We start from the raw sequence: 13648 nt of genomic DNA on the forward strand, positions 1-13648 counted from the left end.
CACTTTCCCACTTTCTCCCCATAACCCTTACTTCCCTTGTCTATCAAAAATCTGTCTATCTATCCTTTTCTTTGTTACGAGCAACAATAAGAAAGGGGTGAGGACAGCCAGCATTTTGAACACAATTGATCAGAATTTTAAAACCAACATGTCGGTGACTGAATATAAATATTGGTCAGCAAGCCAACGGTTATGGTCTTGGTTAGAATACAGGCAGCAGAGCTTTGAATGAGATCAGGTTTATGAATGATGAAAGATGGGAAGCCAGCCAGGACAGCATTGGAATACCTGAGGTGCAAAGAAACAAAAGTTTCAAGACTAGTCACCTGACTTTGCTTCTTTTGTGAACCTGGCCAGTTCAAGTCACATACGCTGACTTAAAAACATCTGAATTAGGTCACTTTGCAAACAATTATTTTACATCCAACAGTACTTGGCTTTTCAACCTTGCAATCTGCACATGGACTGCAAGAGTGTGCAGCTGATATTTATGCTGAAGGAATCCAGCGTGTTGATGTCCAATAGCCAAATGGTGTTCAAGAGTATTAAGATCATTGGTATTTTCACCAGCAATTAAACTATGCAGTCACATAACACAAGCCCCTGAAGCCATGGCATCTGTTCCTGGAAATCTCTTGTAATAAATATCCTCCTGTTTTGGCGGCTAACTTCCTCCCATAGATCACAAGAGGACATGGAAACTAATTGAATGAAACGTTACGATTTAAAGAGAGTCAAGTGTTCTTAAATGCCACTGTATTCAAGAATACAGAACATACCGTGTTAATGTCAAAAATAATCACACATCAAGAAGAATTTATAATAACTTGAGCAAACATTCATTGTTGTTCAATTATCACACATATATTTGAAGATGAACAACACATTTAATTCATTCATCAAGGGAAAAAAACATAAATATATTTTAGGTTAACCTCGAAATATTACTTGCAAGGGTAGCTTATTTCTGTGAGTTTAATCCAAATCTTAGGCTACAGTCCATACATACAGACCAATACTTATCTCTCTTCTACACTTAAAGAAGTTTATTGGAATTCACTTAATGCCGCATTTGCTTACAACCAAAATAAAGGTTTCCTATTTTTAAAGGCTGTTAAATTCTGACTGGATCTATCACAGTACTTAGGAATATGCATCTCTCATTGTCATGGCCATAAAGAGTCCAGAACATGGGGGCATGATTTCTAATGTTTATCATGGCCCCATTATACTGTGAATGGAGGAACATGGCAACTCTCAAGCTCATAAGTCAGGGAGTTATGGATTCCAGCCATCATAAATTGATGAAACAAGGTAGGTTGATTGATTGGCATCCTTCTCTGAGAGATGATGGTGATACAGCCTCAGAATATTGGTGAGATCAAAATAAATTACCAGTTGCAGTTTTTTTGATGGCTGAACAAGTTGCTTCTGGAAAGACAAGGTTTCCTGAAGTGCCACACATGAAGTTGTCCCTTGGTGGTGGTGTGAGATAATCTCTGCTGATGCTTGTTTTCGAGCTTGTGGAACCATGCCATTATGATGGCAAACTCTTGCCCTCAGCTGATGTTGCCCCATTTGCATTGGTCATCAGCTAGAGTTTTCCACCTGTTGTGACTAATGTTGAAGACTTTCTCTCTTGAGACATATGCAGAATGAAACTTCAATGCAACACCAAGGCAACTTCTGTTGGCCGCATTGTTCTTTGATGCAATGTTAGATCAGGTGGCCTCAACTATCTATTGCAGTGGTTCAGGTGGACATAAAAAATTTAATGGAACTAAACAAAACAGGATTTCTTCTGCTTTCTTCATTATGCCACAACCATTAAAGAGAAGCTGATCCTTTCTCGCCCAATTTTTTGTGGGAACTTGCTGTGCACAAAATGGTGGTTGTGTTCACCTATGGCACAAGGTTAGCAGTTCAAAGCCATTCAATGCATATGAAGTGCTTTCAGTTGCTTGAAAGACATGAGAACACACTTTACAAACACAAGAGCTTCCTTTCTTTTTCTTCTGGCCCTGGAATGAAGTTCCCAATGCTGATCATAATCCCTAATTATGCCATGATGTTGAATCAAGATCCATCTCCACAAACTTGGAATGCGTCACGTGCTTGAGGCAAGATTATATACCACAGGTCACATCTATCTGGTCTATCATGTTGCAATATCCTTACTTCCTTATCTATCACTAAACTGGATTCAGTTATGGCTTTGACAAGGGAACTGAATAATTATAAGAGAAAGTATTTGGAGGCTGCAGGAGAAAGCACGTGAAGCTCAGTTGTTCTTCCAATATGAGGCATAGAAACAATGGGCCTGTAGCCCCTTTCTGCGCTGCATTCAAAGATTTATCCCTCAATTTTTCTGCAGTCTTTGAAATAATGGATCACACCACTCTACTCCAATGTTGTACCTCCATCGTTCAGCTCAGTGGGACTATTCTTGCTTGGTTCAACACTTGATTTTCTAATTACGATGTGGAGATGTCGACGTTGGACTTGGGTAAACGCAGTAAGAAGTCTCACAACACCAGGTTAAAGTCCAACCAGTTTATTTGATGGTAAACCCAGCTTTTGGAAATGCTGTTCCTTCGTCAGGTGTGTGGAATTTCCACAGAACAGAGTTTCCGAAAGGTTGTGGGTTTACTATCAAATAAACTGGTTGGACTTTAACCTGGTGTTGTGAGACCTCTTACTGTTTCTAATTATGGCCAGAGCATCTCCAGAAATAATTTTATCTCCCACCACCCCTCTGTGACTTGAATTTCTGAAGGCTCCCTGATCTTTTTTTTAAATTTTACCCCATTTGAAGTTGTGGGTTTGGTTTCACATGCATGCTAACAACACTCAGCTCATCTTCACCATCATCTCTCTTGATCGCATGGTTGCTTCTGCATTATTAGATTGCTTAGCTGGCATCCAGGCTTCAAATTTTAAGGGTTTCAAAGAGAGAGGTTGAGGAAATGCCAACACCTTACTTAAAATCCAGTTGTTTGATCAAGATTATGGTCACCCCTCCCAACTCACGATATTTTGATGAAGCAGTTTGGGATGTTATTCCATGCTTAAAATGCTATCTAAATGCAGGCTGTTGTTTCCATCAACAACTTGATTCAACTCAATTGCCTCTTTTTTTTTCCCCTCAGCTCCATGGGAATAAGTCCATTCCTTCTTTTTCCAATAACCCAATGCAACTTCAGCAACTCCAGTCCTGCACAGTCATCTTGAATATCCCTCAGGTTATAGCCTCAGCATGGAGTTACCATCCAGCTGAATTTCTCCACTAGCTCCCTTGATCCCACAACCACTTACTGCAAGTGCTCAAGATGCAGATGAGAAAAAGATTTTGGCAAGTGAACACCAAGACAAAAGCCATCACTCACATTCTCTGGCAAAACTTTCATCCCCCTGCCACCAATTCCTGCATCTCCCTGGCCACCTGCTCAGGCTGAACCAAGTCTTTACCAACAACTGCCTCAGGCAGGGCTTCATACCCACATTCCAGTTCCACAACTTAATTCCAGATTCATTCGAACATCCTACTAAGTATTTCCTGTTGTGTTCACATGATTGAGGTGAGGCAGCCACTGAGGTTCAACAAACTAAGGAGCTTTATTCAGGAAACGTGTTCAGTATAGGCTGCAAACCTACCCTGCACAGTTACCTGTGCAAACTGTCAATAACGTCACTTTAGGTGATATCATGTATGTATTATTTTAAAGTTCCCCATTCAGCTTCAATGCCCTTGGTAAGAGGTCGCTATAAATACTATAAAAGAGGAAATATGACTTTCCCCTTTAAATAAAACATCCCCAATACATTAAACAAGTATAACATGAACAATCTATTAATAATAAGTCAATAATTCAGGCGATTTGGAAGTCATTATTCTCCAAATGGTTATTGACAAACCTCAGGCGCTTGCTTCTTGGAACTTACTGTAACCTCTGGTATCTTTGGCTTGTTGCGAACATCATCAGTGGTTGTTTTAACTGGCGCTGATGTTATGATTTGAGGTTGACACAATGCTCGATTTGCAATGTTTTCCCCAAGTAGTTCTGTTAGCGTCAGGTTTTCAGGAAGGTCCAGGCCGTAACTCAGTACGGTTGGATTTGGACTCGCTGCAGCACTCTTGTTACTGCTGAATTGTGAATGCTGAACCTGCAGTTTCACAGCTTTCTCTTTAGAGGCCAGCCTCCTCTCCTTCTCTACCTCCTAGTTATATTTTTCTTGCAGTTCATCCTTGTGCTTCTGGTTTCTGGAGTGCAACTTCTAAACTATCCAGTTGAAACTGCTGCTCCTAAAGATTTTCAGAAGGGGTCTCACCCTTTGAGAACATATCAAATTTAGTCTTTACGGTTGAGTTGTTGAGATGCTGCTGGCGGTGAGAAAACTTTCCCTTCTGACCTGCTCATGGTAATTTGTCTTGCTGTTGGCCTGTTCATTGAACTTCAAATGCTGCTGCACAGAATGAAATAGGAAAGGAACTTTGGTATTGCAGACGACACCCTGACCAGCTTCAACTCCTTTCGTTTCATCATCTGGGGCAACTCCCAGTAAGACATCCTTCATGAGTTTCTGTGCTGGCTGCTTTTGCTCCTTTTGTTGCAGTTCAGCAATCTTATTATTCTTGTCGACCAGTAATGCATGAAGGAAGTCAGCAGCTCTTTTTTTTCCCCCAAATGAAATATTCTTTGCAATAAACCCAAGAGTTTTCTCCTGGTAAGGTGCGCCTCAATTTTTTGTTCCTCTGTGGTTTGACATTTACAATGCTTACATGTAAATGAATTCTGGTAATCCTCACCATACTTCTCAGTGTTCTTTTGACCTTCATTTTTGTCAAAGCATTCATATGCATCTTTTGTAAACCCCTCATCCGTTGTTTCTGGACCACATTTGTTACAGTATGCCGACCCTTGGTCACCTTGGTCTCTGCACAGCTGGACTGCGCCTTGGCCACAACTGCTTTTAGAGCTTTGAGCAGCTGCTACTTTGTTTCTTTAGAATTTTGATAATGTCTGATTCTTAGTAATTAGGTTATTTTGGCCCAGTTTAGTTAGATCTTTCCCAACCAAACTTAACCCATTAATGCCATATAATTGTCTTTGACGATGTGTAAGGATAAATCTGCCATCTGTCCATTTAATTATATTGCCACTGCGATACGGCTCTTCAATAGAACCTCTTCTCCAGTGTGAGTTTTTAACACTATTTTCAAAGGGTCTGAGAGGAATATGTTGGAGTACTTCTTTAAAGAGTGTCTCTGGCACCAGTGAGACTGCTGTCCCAGCGTCTACTTCATTTTTACTGCTTGTCCATCCAACAGTGGAGTGACCCAGTATCTGTTTGTAGCACCAGCAACGGCTAAAACATTCAATGACAATTTGTCTTTATCCTTATATTACATGGACACATTTTCCTTTGTTCTGTTTGCCAGCTGCTCTGTTCAGCTCTTGCTTTTTGCTACTTTTTCCCAATGCTTGCTTCTTTCTCCAATGTGTGCTCAATGTTGCCCTTTCACAGTTTCTGCATGTGGTATCATTGCACCAATAATCTGCTGCTAAGTCTTCACAAATCTATGGACAAATATGAGTCTGTGTTTGCGATTTGGCCAACATCTTGCGATTCCTTGTGTTTGAACTCAACTGCTGAGCTCCTTTGGCTGCCAGCTCCATTGATACAACAACTTCCATTGCCTTATTTAAAGGAGGACTCTCCAGGGACTACTCTCCGGAATCGGTTACATTCTTGAAAACATGCATTGCCATCAAGGACAGTCACCTCTGCACTTCATTGTACTGCAAGCCCACAGATAACCTCACAATGCTCCATTTCTCCAGCTTCCAGCTTAAACATGTTTAAGAAGTCATCCCCTAAGGACAAGCCCTCCATATACACAGGATCTGCTTAGGTGAGGAGCATCGCAACAGACATGATGCTGAAAGATGCCTTCATAAGAACAGAATATGGCGCTTGACTCATTGATTGACAGTTGTCGCAGCACAGCAAAAAACCGCATTGACCTCCTCAGAAGACAAACATGGCAGACAGAGTACATTTCATTGTCTAGTATTTCCCTGGAGTGGAGAAATTACAACAGTTTCTCCGGAGCCTTCAAAATGTCATCAACGAAGACGAATATCTTGCCAAGGCCACCCTCACTTCCTGCTTTCAAACAACGGCACAACCTCAAACAGACCATGGTCCGCAGCAAAATACCCAGCCATCAGGAGACCAGTGATCATGACAACACACATCCCTGCCAGAGCAATCTTTGCAAAATGTGTCATCAGATCATCAACACGGATGCCATCATCTCACGTGAGAACACCATCCACCAGGTACACACTCCTGTGACTTGGCCAATGTTGTCTGCATGATACGCTGCTAGAAAGGATAGAGACATGGTATATTGGTGAGACTGTGCAGACGCAACGACAACAGGTGAATGAACACCATTTGACAATCACCAGGCTGGATTGTACTCTTCCTGTCAGAGAACACTTCAGCAGTCAAGGGCATTCAGGTAAGCGTTTCTCCAAGGCAGACTTCATGACACACAACAACGCAGAATCGCCGAACAAAAATTGATAGCCAAGTTCTGCACATGAGGACAGCCTCAACTGGGATCTCGGGTTCATATCACATGATCTGTAACCTCCACTACTTGCCTTGGCTTGCAAAATCTCACTAACTATCCTGGCTGGAGACAATTCACACCTCTTTAACCTGTGCTTAACCCTCTCCCCACTTACGACTGTCTGTACCTTTAAGACTTGATTACCTGTAAAGACTCGCATTCCAGCCATTGTCTTGAAAATTGAGTCTGTGCATATATGTGCCCTGTTTGAGAACACAACTCTTCACTCACCTGAAGCAGCAACACTCCAAAAGCTTGTGTTGGACTTTAACTAATTAATGTACTTCTTTAAAGTCAAGTTGTTTTCAGTTAACAAGCACTTTGAATTGTTTCACTGCTCAAACCACGCACCAGTCTATCGTGGATTGTATCAGAATACATCCCCAAATTCACAATGTTCAGTGGGGGCAGCATGGTAGCACAATGGTTAGCACTGCTGCTTCACAGCATCAGGGACCCAGCTCAGGTCACCATCTGCGTGGAGTCTGCATGATCTCCATGTGTCTGCACGGGTTTCCTTCAGGTGCTCCAGTTTCCTCCCACATTCTGAAAGACGTGCTGGTTAGGTGCACTGACCCGGACAGGACTGGACTGTGGCGACTAGAGCAATTTCACAGTAACTTCATTGCAGTGTTAATGTAAGCCTTACTTGTGACTAATAAATAAACTTTTATTTTTATTTTACTCTGCCAGCTTTTTCAGTGAAGCCACAAATTGTGTAATCGGTTCCCTCTCTTCTTGATTGCACTTTTGAAATCTAAACCTTTCCACAACAACTAAAGGTTTTGGTGAATAGTGGCCCTGCAAAATTTCCACTGTCTTTGTGCCTGGCTTTGCCGGCTACACCAAACTCCCAAGGAGGTTAAATAATTTCCCCCACATTATGCTTAGGAATGTGGGAACTTTTATATCCTCTTCTATCTTGTTAGCTTGTACGAAACAGTCGAACCATTCTGTACAAGAGTTTCATTGCTGTGTATCCTCATCAAACAGCCCCATTGTGGCAAAAACCTGTGTCATTTTTTTCTATGGAAGGACTGCATGAGCACATGTGCCATGAATTTTTGGCACTACCTCACTTTTCCTCTCCGAAAACCAGGCACAACCAAGCTTCAGCCTGCTTCTTTTTGGGGTTTAAAACACCCCAGTTTTAGATTTGCTGCTGCAGAGTAATAATTGTTAGCCATTTCTTCCGAGTTTGGTCCAGCTGGAGCATGTGGAGAACTTCCCTTCAAAGTTAACATCTTGGAATATTTCTCCCCGGTGCCTAGCAAGTGCTGTTCGCCATTCTCGTCACTGGTTTTTATGTTGTGTTTGCAGGGTTGAGGTTAGGAGGCCTCAGAGGTTCAACAAACTAAGGAACTTCATGAAAGAGAGGTGCTTAGTACAGGCTGCAAACTTACTCTGCACAGTTACCCTGCAAATGGTCGGTGACAACATTTATTGTGACATCCACTTATCTTAAAGTGCACTGTTTAGCTTCAATGCTGCTGGTAAGAAATCACTATAAATACAACAAAAAGACAACACTCCCGATATCTTTGATAATGTAGTGCCAAATGAAAGCTGAGTAATCCAATAACCTCTGACACCTTGCTGTCCTCAGCTCTTATGAGCTGTTCAAACAAAACTGCGCATATCCCGAGTTGCCATTTGCTTGGAATCCCTGAATTACATTGGCTCAAGTGTCACCCAGATCACTAGATTTAAAATCCTTAATCCCGACATTAAACCATTGGATGGTCTAACCCTATTGTACTTCTGCCTTTAGAATAAGCGAACTTCAGCACATCATAAGGTTGCTGCTAAGTGTCAAAATGCATTTTTTTTGAAGATCCTTGCTAGAATAATCTCAGAATAGACTGGGTAATCAAAAGCAATTCAAAAGGTGAATACCTCTGACCTAATGTTAATGTTTAAGTAACATATATCTTGTTCATAAATCATGACAATTAAACACACATTCTGTCTAACTAGTATAATTGTGGCATTTGAATCACTCACTAGCTGATGAGTAGATAGATCAGTAACTCAACTTCATTTTCCAAAATATTATACAGCAGAACATACCATATATCTTTTAACTTGGCCAACATGTAGAGGAAAATATAATCTGTAAAACTCGGTCTTATTGCAACATAAATTCATTAATCACTGAGACAGAGGGGGAAAAAAAAATACAAGGCACCGCCAGAGGCAACCTTAACTTGGACAGATGTCTCATTAACTTAGTCTTTGGTGGGAGGAAATCAACCACATAAGGAATAAGATAGGAAACGTGCTCAAAATAGCACAAATATGTTTCATTCCATTAGCAGATCACTTGTAATTCAATCTTTGCATTCTTTTGCGCCTCAATGAGCAAAAACAAGATTAAGTGACATTTGTTTAGGACATTTTTAATGTGGGTAAAAATATCTTTAAAGTAGGAAGGAAGTTTTTAATATTTATAATCTAATTATGAAACTGTGTGGAGGCAAGCTGTCCAAGGTTGAATGATAAAATCTGAAATTACATGAAAATATTGTCGAATTTTAAACGTCAGTTAGAGCACATCAATTGTCATTTTTTTCTTTATTCTTTCATAGAATCCCTATAGTGCAAGAGGGGCCGTTGGGCCCATTGAGTCCACACTGCCTCTCTGAAACAGCATCATACCCAGCTGCTCTCCCCATTCTATCCCTGTAAACACCACATATTCATCATGGCTAATCCATCTAACCTACACATTTTGGGAATAAAGGGCAATTTCACGTAGCAAATCCACCAATCCTGCACATCTTTGGATTGTGGGAGGAAACCAGAGCACCCAGAGAAAACCCACACAGACATGGGGAGAATGTGCAAACTCCACACAGAGTCACTCAAGGCTGGAATTGAACCTGGGTCCATGGAGCTGTGAGGCTGCAGAGCTAACCGCTGTGCCACCTTGCCGTCCCTATCAGATCACTTCATGAATTCTGAGTAGTGCTGACATGTCGAATATTGTTGCCCATCCCTAATTGTTCTCAAATTGAATGGCTTGCCATGCAATTTAGTGTCAACCACATTGCTGAGAGTCTGGAATCACATGTCAGCCAGACTGGGTAAGGATGAAGGACATTAATGAACTAGATGGGTTTTTACAACAGATAAATTCATTGTCACCAACATGAGATTAACTTTATATTCCAGATTTATCAATTGAATTTAAATTCCATCAGTTGACATGGTTGGATTTGAATACATGTTCCCAAAAGGCCAATGATATGACCGTGTCACCACCGCAGCACTTTTTCTTAGATGATGAAATGGGAGGGATGAAGGCTTCAGCCTATCATAGGGTTAACCCACCTCTTTCTGACAATCACATACTGAGATTACTGCCTACAATATAATTAGAAAAACACCATTTTGTGACGATAACCTCAATCAATCAGTACAATATAATTGGCAAAACAATGTGATCCTAATTTCTCCCCCACACACATAATGGTAACTGCCTATTAAATTTGTCATGCTGTAATTACACCCTGCTTCTAGTGGTGGTGCTATAGTGGGTCAGGAATTCATCTCCAAGATTTTCAATCAATGAAATGAAAAAATTCCTATTTTCCAACCAAAACTTAGTCTCAGCTTCTCAAATTTTCCTGTGTTTGTCATTTAATCATAATTAAAAAATGAAGTAAAAGGAGGAGACTTGTAAATAACACAATAATCTGATTGTGACATGTCTGCTTTTTTCCTTAACAGCTTTTCCCCGCAATGGTTGACAGGATACTCAACCACGTTTGACCCATTGCCTGCACCTTTATCCACACATCTTTCTATCCCTCCTTCCCTCCCTTCTTCCTTGCCAGAACAATGATACATCCCTCTTGTCCTCACTTTCCCCATCCAGCCTCTGCATTCAAAAGATCATCCTCTGCCATTTTCAACAACCACAAAACACATTTTTCCATTACATTGTTCCCCTCTTTCTGCCAGCATTCTGCCAGTACTGTTCCATTAAATGGTCCATTGGCCTCGCGCAGGATTTTCTGGTTTTGGGGTGATGTGCCTGGAAAATCCCACCCTGAATCTTTACTGGCTCTTAAAACTATTTACAAATATACCGAAAAGGGTACAAGGTAGGAGCTGACTCTATGCTCACTGGTACACATTGTTTGTCCAACGCCAGTCAGGAAAACTTGTACCCAGAATGCATCTTTTCACAATGTGTGTTAGTCTTTCACGGGGGTATGATCACTGCTGACAACTCCAACATTTTTTGCTCATTTCCAATTATCCTTGAGAAGGTGGTAGTGAGCCACCTTCATGAACCACTGTAGTCCATCTGTTGTGTTATTGACTGAAGCCACCTTAGCAACTAACATGGATGATAAACAAAGCAACTGACAAGACAGGAGTTTAATGCAACCAAGAAAAATGTTAAAAATGTGCACCAAAACCTATATCCAAGTTTACTTTAAGTGATTTTGTTTTCTGGGCATAAACTTTGAGAACAAATTGGAGCGTTATATTTTGAACTTCCGAAGTCTGGACTCAAATGCTGTGCAGAACAGGTGACGCAAAGGTTTACTCCTCCCTTGGCCAGCTGTTAAAGGTCCTAAATGAAGTAAAATTTGGCATTTTGAATTGGCATGATTCCACATTGCAAAGCCAGTCTCAACTCACCATTACTTAACCTTAACTGACTGTCATCTTCAGAGAGCCCAGAGAGATGATGGGGAAATAGCACAGAAAATTAAATGACAATTGGATATCAGGAGTAAATATTCACCTTTGCCTGCAAGTGCTGAGCCTGAGCCATTTGGGTGTGTGAACAGATCTGAAGGGCCACAAAGTTTAGAAAATGATGGTCATGTAACAAAGATACGAAGATGATGGCAGATTGCTTGTGCAATGTATGAAGTGCTGTCACTTGCTGAACCACAAATTGGTAGGAGTCAGATTTCCACACACATCAAGTTCCTGAACTTAGCTGGAATACCCTGCAGAAATCTTGAATGCAGTTAGTAATGAGAAGGGAATCATGAGCACCTTTGGTTACTTTTCAAGTTGAGAGATTTTGTGTTGAGTGAAATTTTCTTCCAGATGGCCCATATATATGTCTTTATAATTAGAAAGCCTCGCAAACAATGATACATATTTTTCTGCAGCACTGAATTTAATTCAAAAAGGATATTAGGATAAAAATCAGAAAAATTGTCCCTGTAGATTCAACATAACTGTACTTGATATTTCTAGATTCTATGGTGTGAAAAGGTTTGGGCAATTCAACAACTGTCTCTAATAGCAAAAGGTGAAAAGCTATAAAAGTAATTTGTATCGAAAAATAATTTCAGATATCAGCCAATACCTTGATTTCTGACTCAGACCATACCTCAGCAATGGATGGAAGATAACCGTGATGTTCCGAGCTCCAGGTTTGCAGACAAATTTAGTCCCTCCTCCTTCAATTAGATTGTCATCGGCCCCTCCTATAAAAGAGCAAACAGGATTATACTCTCCAGACAAATATTGTGACTCCAAAAGGACCTCACTGCAAGGAGATATGACAAACTAAATGGTTGTTTGACTGCCTCAGTCTGTTATACCTGAGCTGGATAATATTGCTGGAGTAAACAGACATACGACTGCATGAAAATTGCTTGTTGCCAGTGTCCAGAGTCTTGAGTCCTGCAGTGTTCACATACCACCACTGCAAAATTTGCCCTGGGAAAATCTCTTAGGTCAGCAATCAGTGTATTTCATTCCTGCAACAGTTCAATTAACTCTGCAGCGTAGTTATTTAGTAGTGAAGGAACCCACATTAGAAGCATCTGAATTCCCTCCCGAAACCTCTCTGCCTATTTAGCTGTCTCTCTCCTCCTCTCTTTGACCAACATCTTCATTACTTGCTCTCATATCTTAAAATGATGTGGAAGCTTTGAAGAGGGTACAGAAAAAATTTACCAGGATGTTGCCTGGTATGGAAGGCATTAGAGGTGGGAGAAATTTAGTTCGTTCTCACTGGAGCGATGGAGCTACAAGATAGAAGTCTACAAGATTATGAGAGGCTTGGACAAAGTGGACAGTCAGAAGCTTTTTCCCACGTGAAAGAGTTAATTACGAGGGGGTTAAGAACATAAGAAATAGGAGCAGGAAAGGCCATCTAGCCCTTCGAGCCTGCCCCGCCATTCAATACGATCATGGCTGATCTGAAGTGCCTCAGTTCCACTTTCCCGCTTTCTCCCCATAACCCTTAATTCCCTTGCCTACCAAAAACCTATCTACCCGTGTCTTAAATATACTTAGCGAAGTAGCCTCCATCAACGGGCAGAGAATTCCAGAGATTCACCACCCTTTGAGTGAAGAAGTTCCTCCTCGACTCTGTTCTAAACTGCACCCCCCCCTCATCTTGAGGCTGTGCTCTGTAGTCCTGCTGTCCTTTCTGAGCAGGAAGAATCTCTCTACCTCTACCCTATCCATCCCTTTCATTATCTTATACGCCTCTATAAGATCCCCCCTCATCCTTCTAAACTCCAGCGAGTACAGTCCCAGTCTATTCAGTCTCTCTTCATAGTCCAACCCCCTCATCTCTGCTATCAGCCTAGCGAACCTCCTCTGCACTCCCTCCAAGGCCAAAATATCCTTGCGCAAGTGTGGCGACCAAAAATGCACACAGTGCTCCAGCTGCAGCCTCACCAGTGCCCTGTACAGTTGCAGCAAGACCTCCCTGCTTTTATATTCTATCCCCCTCGCTATAAAGGCCAGCATCCCATTCGCCTTCTTGATCACCTGCTGCACCTGCAGACTGGGATTTTGTGACTCATGCACAAGGACCCCCAGGTCCCTCTGCACTGTAGCATGCTGCAGCTTTTCGCCCGTTAAATAGCAATCCTTCCTACGATTATTCCTGCCAAAGTGGATAACCTCACACTTGCTAACATTGTACTCCATCTGCCAGGTCCTCGCCTACTCACTCAGCCTATCATTTCAGATTAAGGTGAGGGGCAAGGTTTAAAGGAGATGTACAAGGCA

General features: G+C 41.4%; 1 protein-coding gene across 1 annotated transcript in view; it reads right to left on the minus strand.

Annotated features, from left to right (window-relative positions):
• exoc4 (exocyst complex component 4) overlaps positions 1 to 13648 on the minus strand; it is a 544546-nt gene that overhangs the window by 297511 nt on the left and 233387 nt on the right. Inside the window, exon 9 of the mRNA XM_080207649.1 lies at positions 12009 to 12105. Coding sequence (XP_080063775.1) covers positions 12009 to 12105 — 97 coding nt within the window. The remainder of the gene's footprint in view (positions 1 to 12008; positions 12106 to 13648) is intronic.

This window comes from Carcharhinus amblyrhynchos, chromosome 19 (assembly GCF_965287045.1).
Source record: "Carcharhinus amblyrhynchos chromosome 19, sCarAmb.v2.hapA, whole genome shotgun sequence".
In the NCBI taxonomy this organism is placed as follows: Eukaryota; Metazoa; Chordata; class Chondrichthyes; order Carcharhiniformes; family Carcharhinidae; genus Carcharhinus; species Carcharhinus amblyrhynchos.